Source organism: Ostrea edulis, chromosome 7 (assembly GCF_947568905.1).
Source record: "Ostrea edulis chromosome 7, xbOstEdul1.1, whole genome shotgun sequence".
Taxonomy (NCBI): Eukaryota; Metazoa; Mollusca; class Bivalvia; order Ostreida; family Ostreidae; genus Ostrea; species Ostrea edulis.
This window is the reverse complement of record NC_079170.1, coordinates 34,747,311-34,761,230: the sequence shown is the minus strand read 5'-3', so window position 1 is coordinate 34,761,230 and position 13,920 is coordinate 34,747,311. Positions and strand designations below refer to the sequence as shown.

The window sequence follows — 13,920 nt, the reverse complement described above, 5'->3', positions numbered from 1 at the left end:
CCGCAAATAATTTGTTCCATTTCACCGACCGCATAAAATGTTAATTTCGCATAAGAATAAATATCAAGCGCCATATCTTACCCTCCAGGACCATGGTTAGCATTAATTGGAATCTGCATTACCTGATGATGCTTATATATTAAAAAAACAAAAACATTACTAATCATGACCTTGTTGGCCTTGAGAAGACGATTTCCCCATATATTACCATGTAAAACCTTGATCCCCTATTGAAGCCTCATTGTACACCCTGGGATCAAGATTTGAACAAACCTGAATCTGTACTACCGGAAGATGCTTCGATATTTTGAAATACGACTAATCACAGCACCGTTGCTCTAGAGAAACAGTTTTCTTATAAGTCTTCAAATATAAAACTTTGTTCCTCAGTTGTGAACCCACCATATCCCAGAGGCTATCATTTGAACAATGTTAATTCATACTATATGAGGATGCTTGCCATTCTGGCAAAGATCTACTAATATAAACCTTGGCGTATAATGTAAAACGCGACGTCTGCATGTTTGCTGAAAGCGTTATCTTGTAAAATTCTATGTCTCAAGAAAATTGAATTAAACACGTTTTTAAAAAAAAGGAAAAAAAAAGATGTTAAACGTTTATAAACATAAATAAAAAAATACAGAAAGTATGTAAGGACTTATTAGAATATATCCTATACATTGTTTTAGATGAAGCCGAACACCTCAGCCCATACGAACATCGAAACTTTAACCGATCACATGGTTGAAAATGTAATCACAGTATATTTATTTACTCCCGAACGTGCTTTAATTGACATACATAAAGTTTGAAAACGTGTCGTCGATATTAAAACGCAATTTGTCACCCGTTACATCAGAGAGAGAGAGAGAGAGAGAGAGAGAGAGAGAGAGAGAGAGAGAGAGAGAGAGAGAGAGAGAGAGAGAAAGAGAGAGGGAGAGAGAGAGGTATTCCTATTCTGATGCAAATTATGCTTTTTCCTTGAGGTTTACGTTTTTTACGGTATGAAATGTTTACGTTTGACGTTATGGTTTTGCGTCATTCTATTATGACGTCACAGAGGAAAGCTTTCCATCTCGTTAATGCTCGTTTACCTCAGTTTGAATCAGTGCATTAGCCAATGAAAATGCAGATTACAAAACAGTTGCATTAAAATCTAATTTTTTGACTCAAAACAATGCAGATTTTCCCCGAACAAAATATAAACACCATTATGACGTCGCTCTAAATGACGTAAATAACGTTTACTTTCACCGGATATCAATGGAGATCACAAACTTTGAAAATGACTGATGTACAAGTCACACAAGTGTGCAATGTGTTTGATATGGATCCTCAGACCCAACTTCATGAAATGCGTCTGCAGGGAATTTTCTGTGATGCCTACATCAAGATTCCAGCCGACAACACTCGTTTACCGGTGCATAGAAACGTTATGGCGAGCTGCAGTCATTACTTTAGATCGCTGTTCACGTCCGGTTTGAAGGAATCGGAACAGAATGAAATTGCTATTCATGGTGTGTCGGCTAATACCATGAATCAAATAATTCAATATGCTTACATTAGAAAGGCCATCATAACTCCCGATAATGTAGAAGATCTTTTGGCAGCTTCTGACAGATTTCACATTTTTGGACTTTTGAAAGAATGTACAGACTACTTATTTGAGCAGATATACCCAGAGAACTGCATTGGAATATACAAATTCGCTCGCTTTTACAACTGTGAACACCTTTCCTGTCAAGCTTGGAAATATATCATTAGAAATTTCAAAGAAATTGTGGAAAAGAGTCAAGAATATCTTCAGCTGCATGTTAATGATTTGAAAGAAATTTTAGACGACGATGAACTTTCAGTTCGTAACGAGAGCGAAGTCTTCTTATCAATTCAAAGGTGGATTGACTACGACTCAAGGGGCAGAAAAGAACAATACTCCAAGCTCCTTAAAGCAATGCGACTCTGTTTCGTAAATCCTGATTTCTTTCAAACCAAAATTCAAAGAAATAAAACGCTGATGGCACTTCGAGAATGCAAGAAGCTCGTCAACAGGGTGACCAACCTCATGAGGATATTCTATCGAAGCCCTTTCATAATTGATGACGACAACACCCTTTTGCGACCCCGTGTACCACCAGAAATCATCTTCACGATTGGGGGTTGGTCCACTAGCGGGGTTGTGGACTCCATAGAAACATACGACAAGAACGTTAATAGGTGGTATGTCACCAAATATAGTATGCCGTGTTTACGTGCTTATCACGGTACTGTGTTCATGGACGAGCGGATCTATATCATTGGGGGATTTGACGGAACACAGTATCTCAACAGCATGTACTGCTTCTTTCCGGACGAGAAGAATTGGGAGGAGAAAGCCCCAATGTACATAATGCGATGTTACGTCAGTGCTGTCGAAATGAACGGTACAGTATGTCGGGCACATTTTTAAAAAAAAGATACTTAAATAAAGAACTAGTGGTATGTCCTAACTCATATGAAGAAGAGGTAAGTGATGTACATATAAATAAAAATAATAAAGCAGTTACTACATGTATATAGTATGGAGCTATAAAGTTTGCTCCAGAATTGTATCGAGAAACCCAATAACGAACAGGATACATTTTGGGTTTATTTTTAGAGGATGAAAAAAAAAACCCCGATCCAAGGCAATTTGAGGCATTCAACTCTGATATGCACTCGCCTACTCGGAAAATGAATAAAAATGCGCTTGGAATTTTACGCCAAAACTTAACTATTTGTATGAAGGGACGGTTATGCTCAAAATTATTTTCTTAAAAAAAAAAAAAAAAAAAAAAAAAAAAAATCTCGAAACTTAAGATTTACATGTTCAGTACTTGACCATAAGTAAGTTCCCAAAGAAAATTTCCACTACTGTATATAATTCCAATGTTATTTATTACAATTGTTTTGATTGGACAAAAATAAAGCTGAACAAGAATTTACACATCAATAATTCCAATGTTATTTATTACAATTGTTTTGATTGGACAAAAATAAAGCTGAACAAGAATTTACACATCAATAATTCCAATGTTATTTATTACAATTGTTTTGATTGGACAAAAATAAAACTCAACAGGAGTTTATACATCAATAAATCCGAAAACGCGATGTATTCATACACGCCTGAAAACAAATAACATAGTGCGGGGAAACTATTCAAATTTTCTTTTTGAAGAATTTATCGATGTGTAAACTCCGGACATTTTACTCACAAACTTAACATAAAAGTGCTTCGCACTTTTATTCAGTTTGTGAGTAAAATGTCCGGAGTTTACACATCGATAAATTCTTCAAAAAGAATGTTTAATCCTATAATAAATCCGAAAACGTGATGTATTCATACACGCCTGAAAACAAATAACATAGTGCGGGGAAACTATTCAAATTTTTTCAATTTTTAATAAAGTGAATGAATTGGCATTATAAGAATCAAACATTCTTTTTGAAGAATTTATCGATGTGTAAACTCGGACATTTTACTCACAAACTTAACATAAAAGTGCTTTACATATATTATTTCATACAAGACCATATATTTTCAACAACAAAAAATTCTGAACGCATTTCTTGATCAATTTTGATGAAATAAAAAGCACTGATCTCAGAAGAATTCAAAGTATCAACCAATAATTTCAGAATAATTATATAATAATGTATTGTAAATATATGACAATTTTAACACGAAGTTTAATTTGAGAGTACTTACTCTTTATATAAGTACATGTATGTGTAATTTTGGAATTAATTTTTTTTTACCATTATGAATAAAATGTTATCTCTCTGCAATATTTCATCATAACATTGTTTAAAAATATAACAGTTACTCTTGATATTTCTAAACAAAGTGGTTTTTATTTCATCCTCATAGAGGGAAAATTGGCTCCAAGAGAAGATTTTCAAAAAGGTAGATTTAAATGATATATATAGAGAAAAATTTCTTTGGGAACTTACTTATGACCAAATCCTGTAGTTATATTTCATTTGAGCAGTCAAAATTAGAGTAAAATCTTGAACTTAAAATCCAAGTTTTTGACTTAAGATTTTTCGCGAAATCCAAGCTAGAAGGTTAAAAATCAAAATTACAACCTGGCGTCATACTTTGGCAACATTAAAAAATGTACATTAATACACATATATTGGTATTTTTTGTTACTAGCAGTTCTGAAATAGCAATCCACCACAAACTTGATAAAATGATACTAGATCGTGTAAGTTTATGCGGAGACGGGGCTTTTCTTAGAGTCTGCCTTCACTTTAAAATTAGGTTTGGTCAGTTATACATTAGGAGATGACTTGTTAAAGCTAGCTCATAGGGTTATCCGGAAACCCGAAGCGACAGTAGAAATGAAACTGGTGACAGGGCCTAGCGATACGGGGAAGCTTTATTTCTCTTTTAAAACCCATTCATTTCTGATACAATATCAGTATTAAAACAACATAACACACTAAATGGACTAGCAACGACACGAAGCAGCTTTAATATTGTAAGAATACGACGTACTATAATTGCATAACATGTATACATATACAAGTTGGATAAGAGTAAAATTTAAAAGTGTTAACAGCTCTACGTGTCGTCCTAAACTGATTTTACATCGTTACGCGATTAAAACCGGTCCTATTGAACCGCATGACTGAAAATACCTATACAGGTATTCAAATTGAAAACTTGAAATATCCGAAATAATCCATTCATTATCATTACCAAGTAGAAATTGATTTCTGTCTAATTCGTTTCTCAAATGAAAGAAATCACATAGTAACGGTCATTTATGGAGCACCAAATTAACAAAAACCCAAATAACATTGAAGATATCTTTGAACATTGAAAGATACCATCATTCAATTATTGCGCGCAATAATTGAATTGATGCGCGCATCAAATCTATTATTTCTCTCATCAATTGTTGCACAAATGAATTCTATTATTTCGCGCAATGATTGAATTAATCAATCCAATTAATGGTTAAATCATTGCTCGCAAAATTTGATTTGGAGCTCGGTATAAATGATTTGATGATCTCTGTAATTCAATTGAAGATACCTTTAATTATTTACAACAATTTTATATTCATAAGGAGTTAGTGCGCGCATCCATGCTTTTTTTTTTAAAGAGAGTAGCAATTCAATTAAAGAGATCATTGTGGCTATTTTGAATTAAAGATTTCTGTGATTATATAGTTGCTCTCTCTAAAAGAAATTCTTGCGCGCATCAATTAAATTCATGATGTCATCAATTCAGTTGAAAAGCGATAATTCAATTATTGCGTGCATTAAACAATTGTTGATATCATCCATTCATTTGAAGAGAGCAACAATTCAATCATATAGCATTCATCAATTAAATAGAATAATTAATACTATCAATAATTCATTTAATGATCGCAATAATTCAGAAGTGAAAATATAATTAATTATTTGAAGAGATTCTCTCATTGAATTGTTGCGCGCATTAAATGAATTGATATCTTTAAATAATCAAAGGTATCTTCAAATATTTGAGATGCTAATTTGGCGCTTCATAGACATTCCAGATGCTAACCGTGATTTCTGATTCGCTGAACTTACATCACTTGACTCTATTTGGCGGTTGTGCCTCATGACGATCAGTTTATGTTGTAGTGACCCTATATGGGAAATTGCCATGTTTATCGTCTCTTGCTTGTAGGCATGATATACGCATGTGGTGGATTTGACGGACGAAATCGACAAGACTCTGTAGAGAAATACGACCCAATAAAGAACCAATGGACGCATGTGCAGCCGATGTGGAGAAAGCGAAGCGATGCCGGAGCGACAGCAGTAGATGGTAAGACTTCCAGTCGCGTTTATGGGAATGCATCAAATTCACTCATGGATGCCATCGTATTACATCCGAGATCTATGTCGAGTGCGCGAGACATTCGAGGAGTTCCGATTGATAGCACAAGAAGACGCCATCAAGCAACGGATGAATTACCAATACGTTTAGGAGCAAATTTTTTTTTTTAATTTCGAAGCTCACTATTTTATTTTTCAGAGTTTGATCTCGTCCTTAGAACCTCTAGATAGCATGATGAAAAGTAGAGACGAGATGAATTCAAAATTTTTGTTCCCCTGTGACTCAAGACGCTACATATTAGTTTATTTTAAAAAGTATTCGTGAAAATTCAACATGGCAACATTTTACACACAATTTAAAACAACTTTGATAGTGAAATACTTTCGAAACATACAGTATAGCTTCTCAAAAGAAGTAGAAAATACCCCATTTTATAAGCAAATAATAATAAATAAATAAATAAAAAACATAGTTAAGCTGGACTAATTATTTGACGCACTTTGAATTGTTTGATAAACAATTTCAACATACTTGGATTCAAAGTGCTTATATTTTAAGAGTGGATTGTAGCAGAATAGCCAAGTTCTTGTTTGATTGCTTTAGAATATCCCTTTGAGACATTCACAACGAAGTGCTCAAGACGTTATCAAAACTTGGCGCTTAATTTTATTGAACAAATTGCAGAGATTATTTTCAGGCAAGATCTACATTGCTGGGGGCTTCGACGGCGTGTCCTGCTTGGATTCCGCCGAGTCTTACGACCCAAACACTGACCAGTGGACAATGCTCTCAGAGATGACGTCACGAAGAAGTGGCGTGGTGTTGGTGGCGTTACAGAAAGACCTCTTGGCCTTAGGTGGTTACAATGGAACGGAAAGACTAGCGACAGGTAAGGCATGAGTTTGCCCTGAAACGCAAAAATAATTCAATAAATGAATAAAAATACAATTGTACTAAAGATGCTTGATATTGAATACGTTGGGAATCTCGATTGACATTCATAAAGGAGTCGATTTTAATTTTCACAGTTGAGCAGTACAGCTGGGTCTCCCGTACATGGTCGCCTCTTTTGCCCATGATACAGGGTCGCAGTAACTTTGCTGCCGTTTTATTGGACGGAAAGGTGGTGGTCATCGGAGGATATGACGGTAAGATAGCCTCTAAGTGACGTATTTAGTAGACGGTCGGGGATATGACGACATAGTTACATTTACTGAATCTTTTCTCTTATATTTCTTTTGAAATTGATTTTTTTTTTATCACAGACAATGAATACATGTTTGTTGCAAACTAGTTCGATCCGTTTTCTTAGTTACACTGTCCGCGTGATCATGACCAAATATAAAGCGTCGTCCATTGACTGTTCCGTTTAAAGTAAAAAATATTTCATAACTCACGTGAAGGTAGCAATCATTGCAGGGAAAAAAACAACCCATATATGATATATTTTCTGCAATGATTACTACCTTCATCACCCGATAATGCAACAAAGAAATAATTTTATTGATTATGAAATAATAGCAACTTTGTAACGTATTTAACAGACGGTCGGGAATATGACGGTAAGATCGCCACTTAGTGACGTATTTTGCAGACGGTCGGGGAAATATATGACAATGCCTATCTACTAGCTGTTTGATAGCTACTAGCCGTTTGATATCTACTAGCTGTTTGATAGTTGCTATTTTGACATATTTTTTGGATGCAAGATTAACCGTATGAGTTTTCAACGCTTTACGCAAGCATTCCTTACAACAAATTAAAGACTAGGCTTTTTAACATCATAAACAGCTGCTTCTTCAATAAAAATGGAACTTAAAACTAATTATAACCTGTCATCAGTAATCCAAAATTACTTTGTTAAACACCATTCCACACCTGTACAAGTACTCTGAAGTTGATATTAAAAGGACATGGACACCATTTGAACTGAAAACTTTCAAATTCTATTTCCCATTTTTTACATAACAAAGAATTGTGAGCTCTGTATCTCTCATGTCACTCGACAACTAACATTAAAATTTTTGCTTACCATTAGAAATACCTTATTTAAGGATTGTAAACATTGAAATTGGAAAAATAAGATTTAAAAGTGTTCAGCTCAAATCGTGTCCATGCCCCTGTGAAAAGATCCCTGGGTTCCTCCCACAATTGATATCTACATAGTTTTAGTGATCATGTCTTCCACAGTCTGTTGTAATGCCCTTAGGCACAAACTGTGCTCCTTTATTAGCTTACCTACTTTTAGCTAGGAAATGGTCATTTTGACTAATCAATTAACCAAATGGATTTTTAAATGAATTAAAATTATTTAAAAACGTCAACCAAAATGTGGTTTGGATAAAAATAGGCACAATGAGAACTGTGTATATTTACTAATACCTGCATAATTTATGTATTATGTATTGAATTATATCATTAATCAAAATAATTATTTCAGTCTTTAAAGCGTTTTTGGGTCCATGTGTTCTTTTTGGGTAAAGAAAGGAATCAGTTAAAAATATCATGATAATTGAAAGTGCAGAATGTTTTACAAAATAATTTTAAAAAAAGATATTTAGCGTTGCACTTTCTATACAAATTGCTTGTTTCAATTCACAAACATTCTGTTTAGTGGTTAAATGATAGAGCTCAGGTTAATATGTCGAATAAAAATTGTATGCATTATTTTGAATTGGTTTCTGCATGTCTTGGGAAGTATATAGATTTGGATGTAATGTAGATTGATTATGTATAAATATATTGGAATACAGAATATAATTTTATACCATTTGGTTTATCATTCTCTTCATCAGTAAACTTTGGTACCCTGTTGTGTACATTTATTCTTTTTAAAATAGTAAATTCGAATCCAAGCGATATAATATAGGATTAAACATTCTTTTCGAAGAATTCATCGATGTGTAAACTCTGGACATTTTATTCACAAACTGAATAAAAGTGCGAAGGCTCTTTTTTTTTTTTTTTTTCTTTTTTTTTTCTACCTCTGAATGCTTGTGTTTATTCCAGGTAGCACCACGTCTCCCAGTGCTGAGGAGTATGACCCCGGCAAAAAGACCTGGAGGAGAATATTCCCTCTCAACTTTGGCAGGAGTGCTGTTAGTGCATGCGTGGTTTCGCACATCCGGAGTGGGCGGGACTTTACGTATCATGGACTGGCCAGCAACAATGATGACTTTCAAATCGTCTGATCAGCATCACAGTCATAATGCATTGCATTCGAAACATGGACACTTGCATTGTACACTCAGTTGCTACAAAGATTTTCAAGACTGATAACAATTTATATGGACCTTCATTTGTTTTATAATCGTCTGTCTATATATTTAGTTGGTAATAAAACTTGTTTACAAAGTGAAAGGTAGTTGATTGTGTGAACATTATATAAAGAAATACTGTGCTGTACCACTAATTTAAAACTGATTTTTTGATATCCTTGACTGACATAATGAAACACAACTCAAATCAATCTTGAATGCTTTTAAATATTTTATTGATGTAATCAAACAGAAACTTTTCTTGAACAAGTTGATAGCCAAATTGTTAACGTTTCAAGCGTCAACTGTTGTTCTTTTATCGAAACCCACCCGTGAAAAATGAAAACAATAATGTACATTGGATATGAGAATATAGAATTAATGCATCTTGGAGAGAACACACAAAGTAAAAAATGAACATGTAGACAGAGAAGAATTCTGATAAATCTGTATGCCATCTTGAGTTCGTTAAATAAAAAAATACGGGAAATGTAGCTGGCAAGAAAGTTCATAATGGTGTATATCAATGGGTCACAAGGCTAAAATGTCCTTATGTATTTTTTCTTCTCCAGTCCAGTTCATATAGAATGACTTATTTAATGCTTCACTTTAAATTAAATCAAAGACATCTTCAATAACAGGGTCTTTATGACCCCAAGGCAAACTCAAACATGCATTTTATCAAACCTACCATGATCCTCTATGCTCAAACCCTTCTCGGTTTATAACCGAGAAACTTATTTCTATATCTAAGAAAATCTAATACGTCATATCATTTGACCTTGTGACCCGAAGTGGTAATCCAAATCATGTTTTGAATTCGATCTGCCTATTATGAAAAAATAGAGTTTTCATTACTTTATAGTTCCAAAATTCAAAATTGGAAACAGACAACCTCTGAAGAACGGACAAAAACTCAGTAAAGTGGAAAAGTGGGCATACAATCTTCTTGATTCTGTTTACAGCTTACTGTGGTGCGTTCTGAATGGGATGCCTGTTCTACATTTCTGTACTTTAACCCGACAAATTTAAAAGTCAGTAATCAGATAACCATCAATTAAAGGCTGTCACATAACAACATGCCACCATGAAGAAAAAACACCAAACCAAACATTCAACCAAACGCCTTAATCAAGCGGTTTTCCTCTTAATGACGTATACACGAAAACCGACTGAAATGGAAAATTAGCAGGTAATTGTAACGCATGTTGAAGTCCGTGTTCCTGTACATCTTCCGTTATATCCTTCTACTTATATAGTGTTATACACCTGTTACAATGGAATGGATCACATAAATTCTATATGCGCCATGATTGTTTAGAAACAAGAAATCCAGGCCTGGGTCACTGCATTTTCTCTCTTTCTGTTACATTTGGTGTCACAGACAAGTCCCTGGAACTGACAGGTGAAAATGCCTGAAATGGATTGATTTCTTAACTCAAGGTATTGTAGTGGACAGTAAAAGAGGGAACTTATACTGTCTCGCTAGAGAGCTAGTTTTTCTTTATTGTATACTGTCTCACTAGAGAGCTAGCTTTTCTGTATTGTAGCGGACAATACATATAAGAGGGAACTTGTACTGCCTCGCTAGAGAGCTAGCTTTTCTGTATTGTAGCGGACAGTATATATAAGAGGGAACTTGTACTGCCTCGCTAGAGAGCTAGCTTTTCTGGTGATGTGGTAGTCTCTCGATCACGCAAGTTAAGCAACGGCGAGCGTGATCAGTACTTGGATGGGTGACCGCTACACGTTACAAATTGGTAACAGCGTAGTGACTCTGGTGTTTGACGACAGGCCTGCTTCAGGTTGAGTCTCTTCGGAGGTCTGGGTACAGACGTGGATTCGTCCGGGGACGACGGTGGTTGTCGTCGGATGCCGTTGTTGAGCAGGTGCCAAAGACTCAGAGAGAACTCACGCTAAGCTGCAGGACGAAGCTTCCCTGAGTGGGGGCAAGTGTAGCGGACAGTATAAGAGGGAACTTATACTGCCTCGCTAGAGAGCTAGTTTTTCTTTATTGTATACTGCCTCACTAGAGAGCTAGCTTTTCTGTATTGTAGCGGACAGTATATATAAGAGGGAACTTGTACTGCCTCACTAGAGAGCTAGTTTTTCTGTATTGTAGCGGACAGTATATATAAGAGGGAACTTATACTGCCTCGCTAGAGAGCTAGCTTGTCTAGTGATGGGGTAGAGTCTCTCTCTTGATCACGCAAGTTAAGCAACGGCGAGCGTGATCAGCACTTGGCTGGGTGACCGCTACACATTACAGTATAATGATAGTCGCTTTGTAATCTGGTATGTCCTAGATTTGATTCTCCATCAAGGTCCTATATGTCAAATGTAAGCCCTTCAAAATAAATATACCTAGGTAATCTTCCTCCACGAAGTGCCTGGTATTTGAAGTGAGTGACACGGGTCTTCTGTATTTGAACCTATACATGGAAGTCCCGTGACATGATAGTCGTTGTCACAATAAACTATTCTCACTGTTACAACCTTGACGGCCATGCTTAGGGAAAAAAATTGTGGGACTTTACCTACAACTAATGATATCTTAATGAAAATATAAATATAATCGAATGGGACACAAACAACATAATAACAGATTATAAATCATACTTAATCGTTAAAATTAGTATGTATCAACTGCCTAAAAATTGGAATGAAACAAATTCGACTTAATGAAAGGAAATCCCTGACTTAATGAAAGGAAGTCCCCGACTAAATAAACTTAATCTTTATTTCAGATGTAACCGACTTTTAGGAATCAGGAAATGGCTACTGCCATCACCCAGGCACAGGAGCTCATCACTTGTGACCTAAACTGTCTTAAGCCCGTCCAGCAATTTTGTAACAGCTGCCAAGTTGGTCTGTGTGAAGACTGCATCAACAAACACGTCAGGAGCCTGAAGTCCATGAAGCATGACATTGTTCCTTTCACAAAGCGCACAGTCCAGCTGGTGTTCCCTCAGTGTACATCTCATTCCCACCAGAGATGTGAGGGCCAATGTCAACAGTGTGATGTCCCAGTCTGCATGAAATGCGTCACAGGTTCACATAAAGGTCATGATGTTGTGGACATGGCAGACATCATTGCCAGAAAGAGAGAAAACATTAAAAGAGAAACAGAAGAAATTGAAAGCAGTATTATTCCGAAGAACAAGTCATATGATGTAGATGTTGAAAAGAAAATTTGCAAATCGAAGACCCACTACTCTTATTTAGAAAAAGAAGCTAAAGATAAAAGAAAGAAATGGCACCTAGAAGTGGATGACATCTTTGACAAACTTGAATCACTGATCCAATCACTCAAAGATCAAGAAATTACGATTCTGAAGGCATGCCAGTCCCAACTCAGAAGTCAAAATTCCAGTATGACCCAAACTGTTCAAGAAAACAAAGAAATCCTGAAGTCCAACAACGTGTCTGATGTCAACAGTTACAAATCCAAACTGACTGAATTCAGAGCCATTCCACAAGTACCTGATGTAATGTCACCCTCTCTCAAATCAAACACAGTGCAAGGGAGAGAATTCAGTCTAGAATTAGGAGAATACAGGGCCACACTGACACAGACAACACTATCACTACCCAGTCTCACAGATGAAGTCCTCTATTTATCTGTTAAGGATTTATTAAAAGAAGCCAAAGTGATTGCAAACATTTCAACAAATGTTAAAGAGTTATGTAGAGTAGCCTGTGCTGGATCAGAAAAAATTTGGATTAATGGAAGAGAGAAAATGATACGATGTGTTGACATACATGGAACTGTACAAGACACTGTCACCAGTACAAGTAATAAGTTCCCAAATGACATTACAGTGAACAGACAGGGAGAACTGCTTTACAGTGATGCTAACAACAGAACTGTGAGCATTGTCAGACACGGGAAGACAGAGACACTGATCACCACACCGCAGGGCTGGCATCCATCAGGACTATGCTGTACCAGATCAGGTGACATCCTTGTCAGTATATTTACTACTGATGGTGAACAATACAAAATTGTTCGTTACAAGGGACAGAGAGTGACACAGGAAATAGCTAAAGATGAAGATGACTTTCCAATCTATCAAAAGGGTCGATGTCTAGTGTATGTGACAGAGAACAAAAATGGTGACGTCGTGGCTTCTGATATTAATGCTGACACTGTTGTTGGGGTAGACAGGACAGGAAAAGTCCGATTCCGATACAACGACAAACCACCAGGGGGACAGAAATCATTTCGTCCCAGACAGATAGTGACGGACTCCATGGGTCATATCATTGTGGCAGACTACAACAATGCCTGTCTACACATTTTAGATCAGAGTGGACAATTCATTAAGTGTGTGGACATACGTGAATTAAATGATCGGCCTAATGGATTGAGTGTGGACAGAGAGGGGAGGTTGTGGGTAGGGTTGTATGATTCAGGAGAAGTGAAAGTGATCCGGTACATGAAATAAATATCAAGACTTTCAAGTACAAGTATCTTGATATGCTTGTGTACTGCATTGTAGGGTGGGTGGGGGTTGTGAGCAGGAGAAGTTATAGTGATTCAGACACCAAGACACTCATATTTCGTACATATATCAAGTTGAAAAAATAATGAATCGTTTCTCTTTTCTATCGCAGTCACGGTAGGAATATCAGCACATAAAATTTTTTGCATTTTACACCCGTGCACTTTATATCCGTAATATGTTTCAACTCAAAATATTTAAGTTTTTATTTATATTGCAAGATTTCTTCCGATCAACGTTCAATGTCCATCCTCTTACAATTATCTGATGCTATACAAATGAAAATAAGAAACAGTGATAAATCTCACAAATTTGA

At 35.9% G+C, this 13,920-nt stretch overlaps 2 protein-coding genes across 2 annotated transcripts; both read left to right on the top strand.

Annotated features, from left to right (window-relative positions):
• Positions 1-1,270: 1,270 nt before the first annotated feature.
• Positions 1,271-9,593, top strand: LOC125655656 (kelch-like protein 10). Its single transcript, XM_048886033.2, has 5 exons — positions 1,271-2,420; positions 5,690-5,830; positions 6,540-6,731; positions 6,871-6,990; positions 8,852-9,593. The coding sequence occupies exons 1-5, from the start codon at positions 1,286-1,288 to the stop codon at positions 9,031-9,033; spliced, it is 1,770 nt and encodes a 589-aa protein (XP_048741990.1). The 5' UTR covers positions 1,271-1,285; the 3' UTR covers positions 9,034-9,593.
• Positions 9,594-11,873: 2,280 nt separating this feature from the next.
• Positions 11,874-13,547, top strand: LOC125655649 (tripartite motif-containing protein 3-like). Its single transcript, XM_048886017.2, has one exon. The coding sequence runs from the start codon at positions 11,874-11,876 to the stop codon at positions 13,545-13,547; it is 1,674 nt and encodes a 557-aa protein (XP_048741974.2).
• Positions 13,548-13,920: the final 373 nt, after the last annotated feature.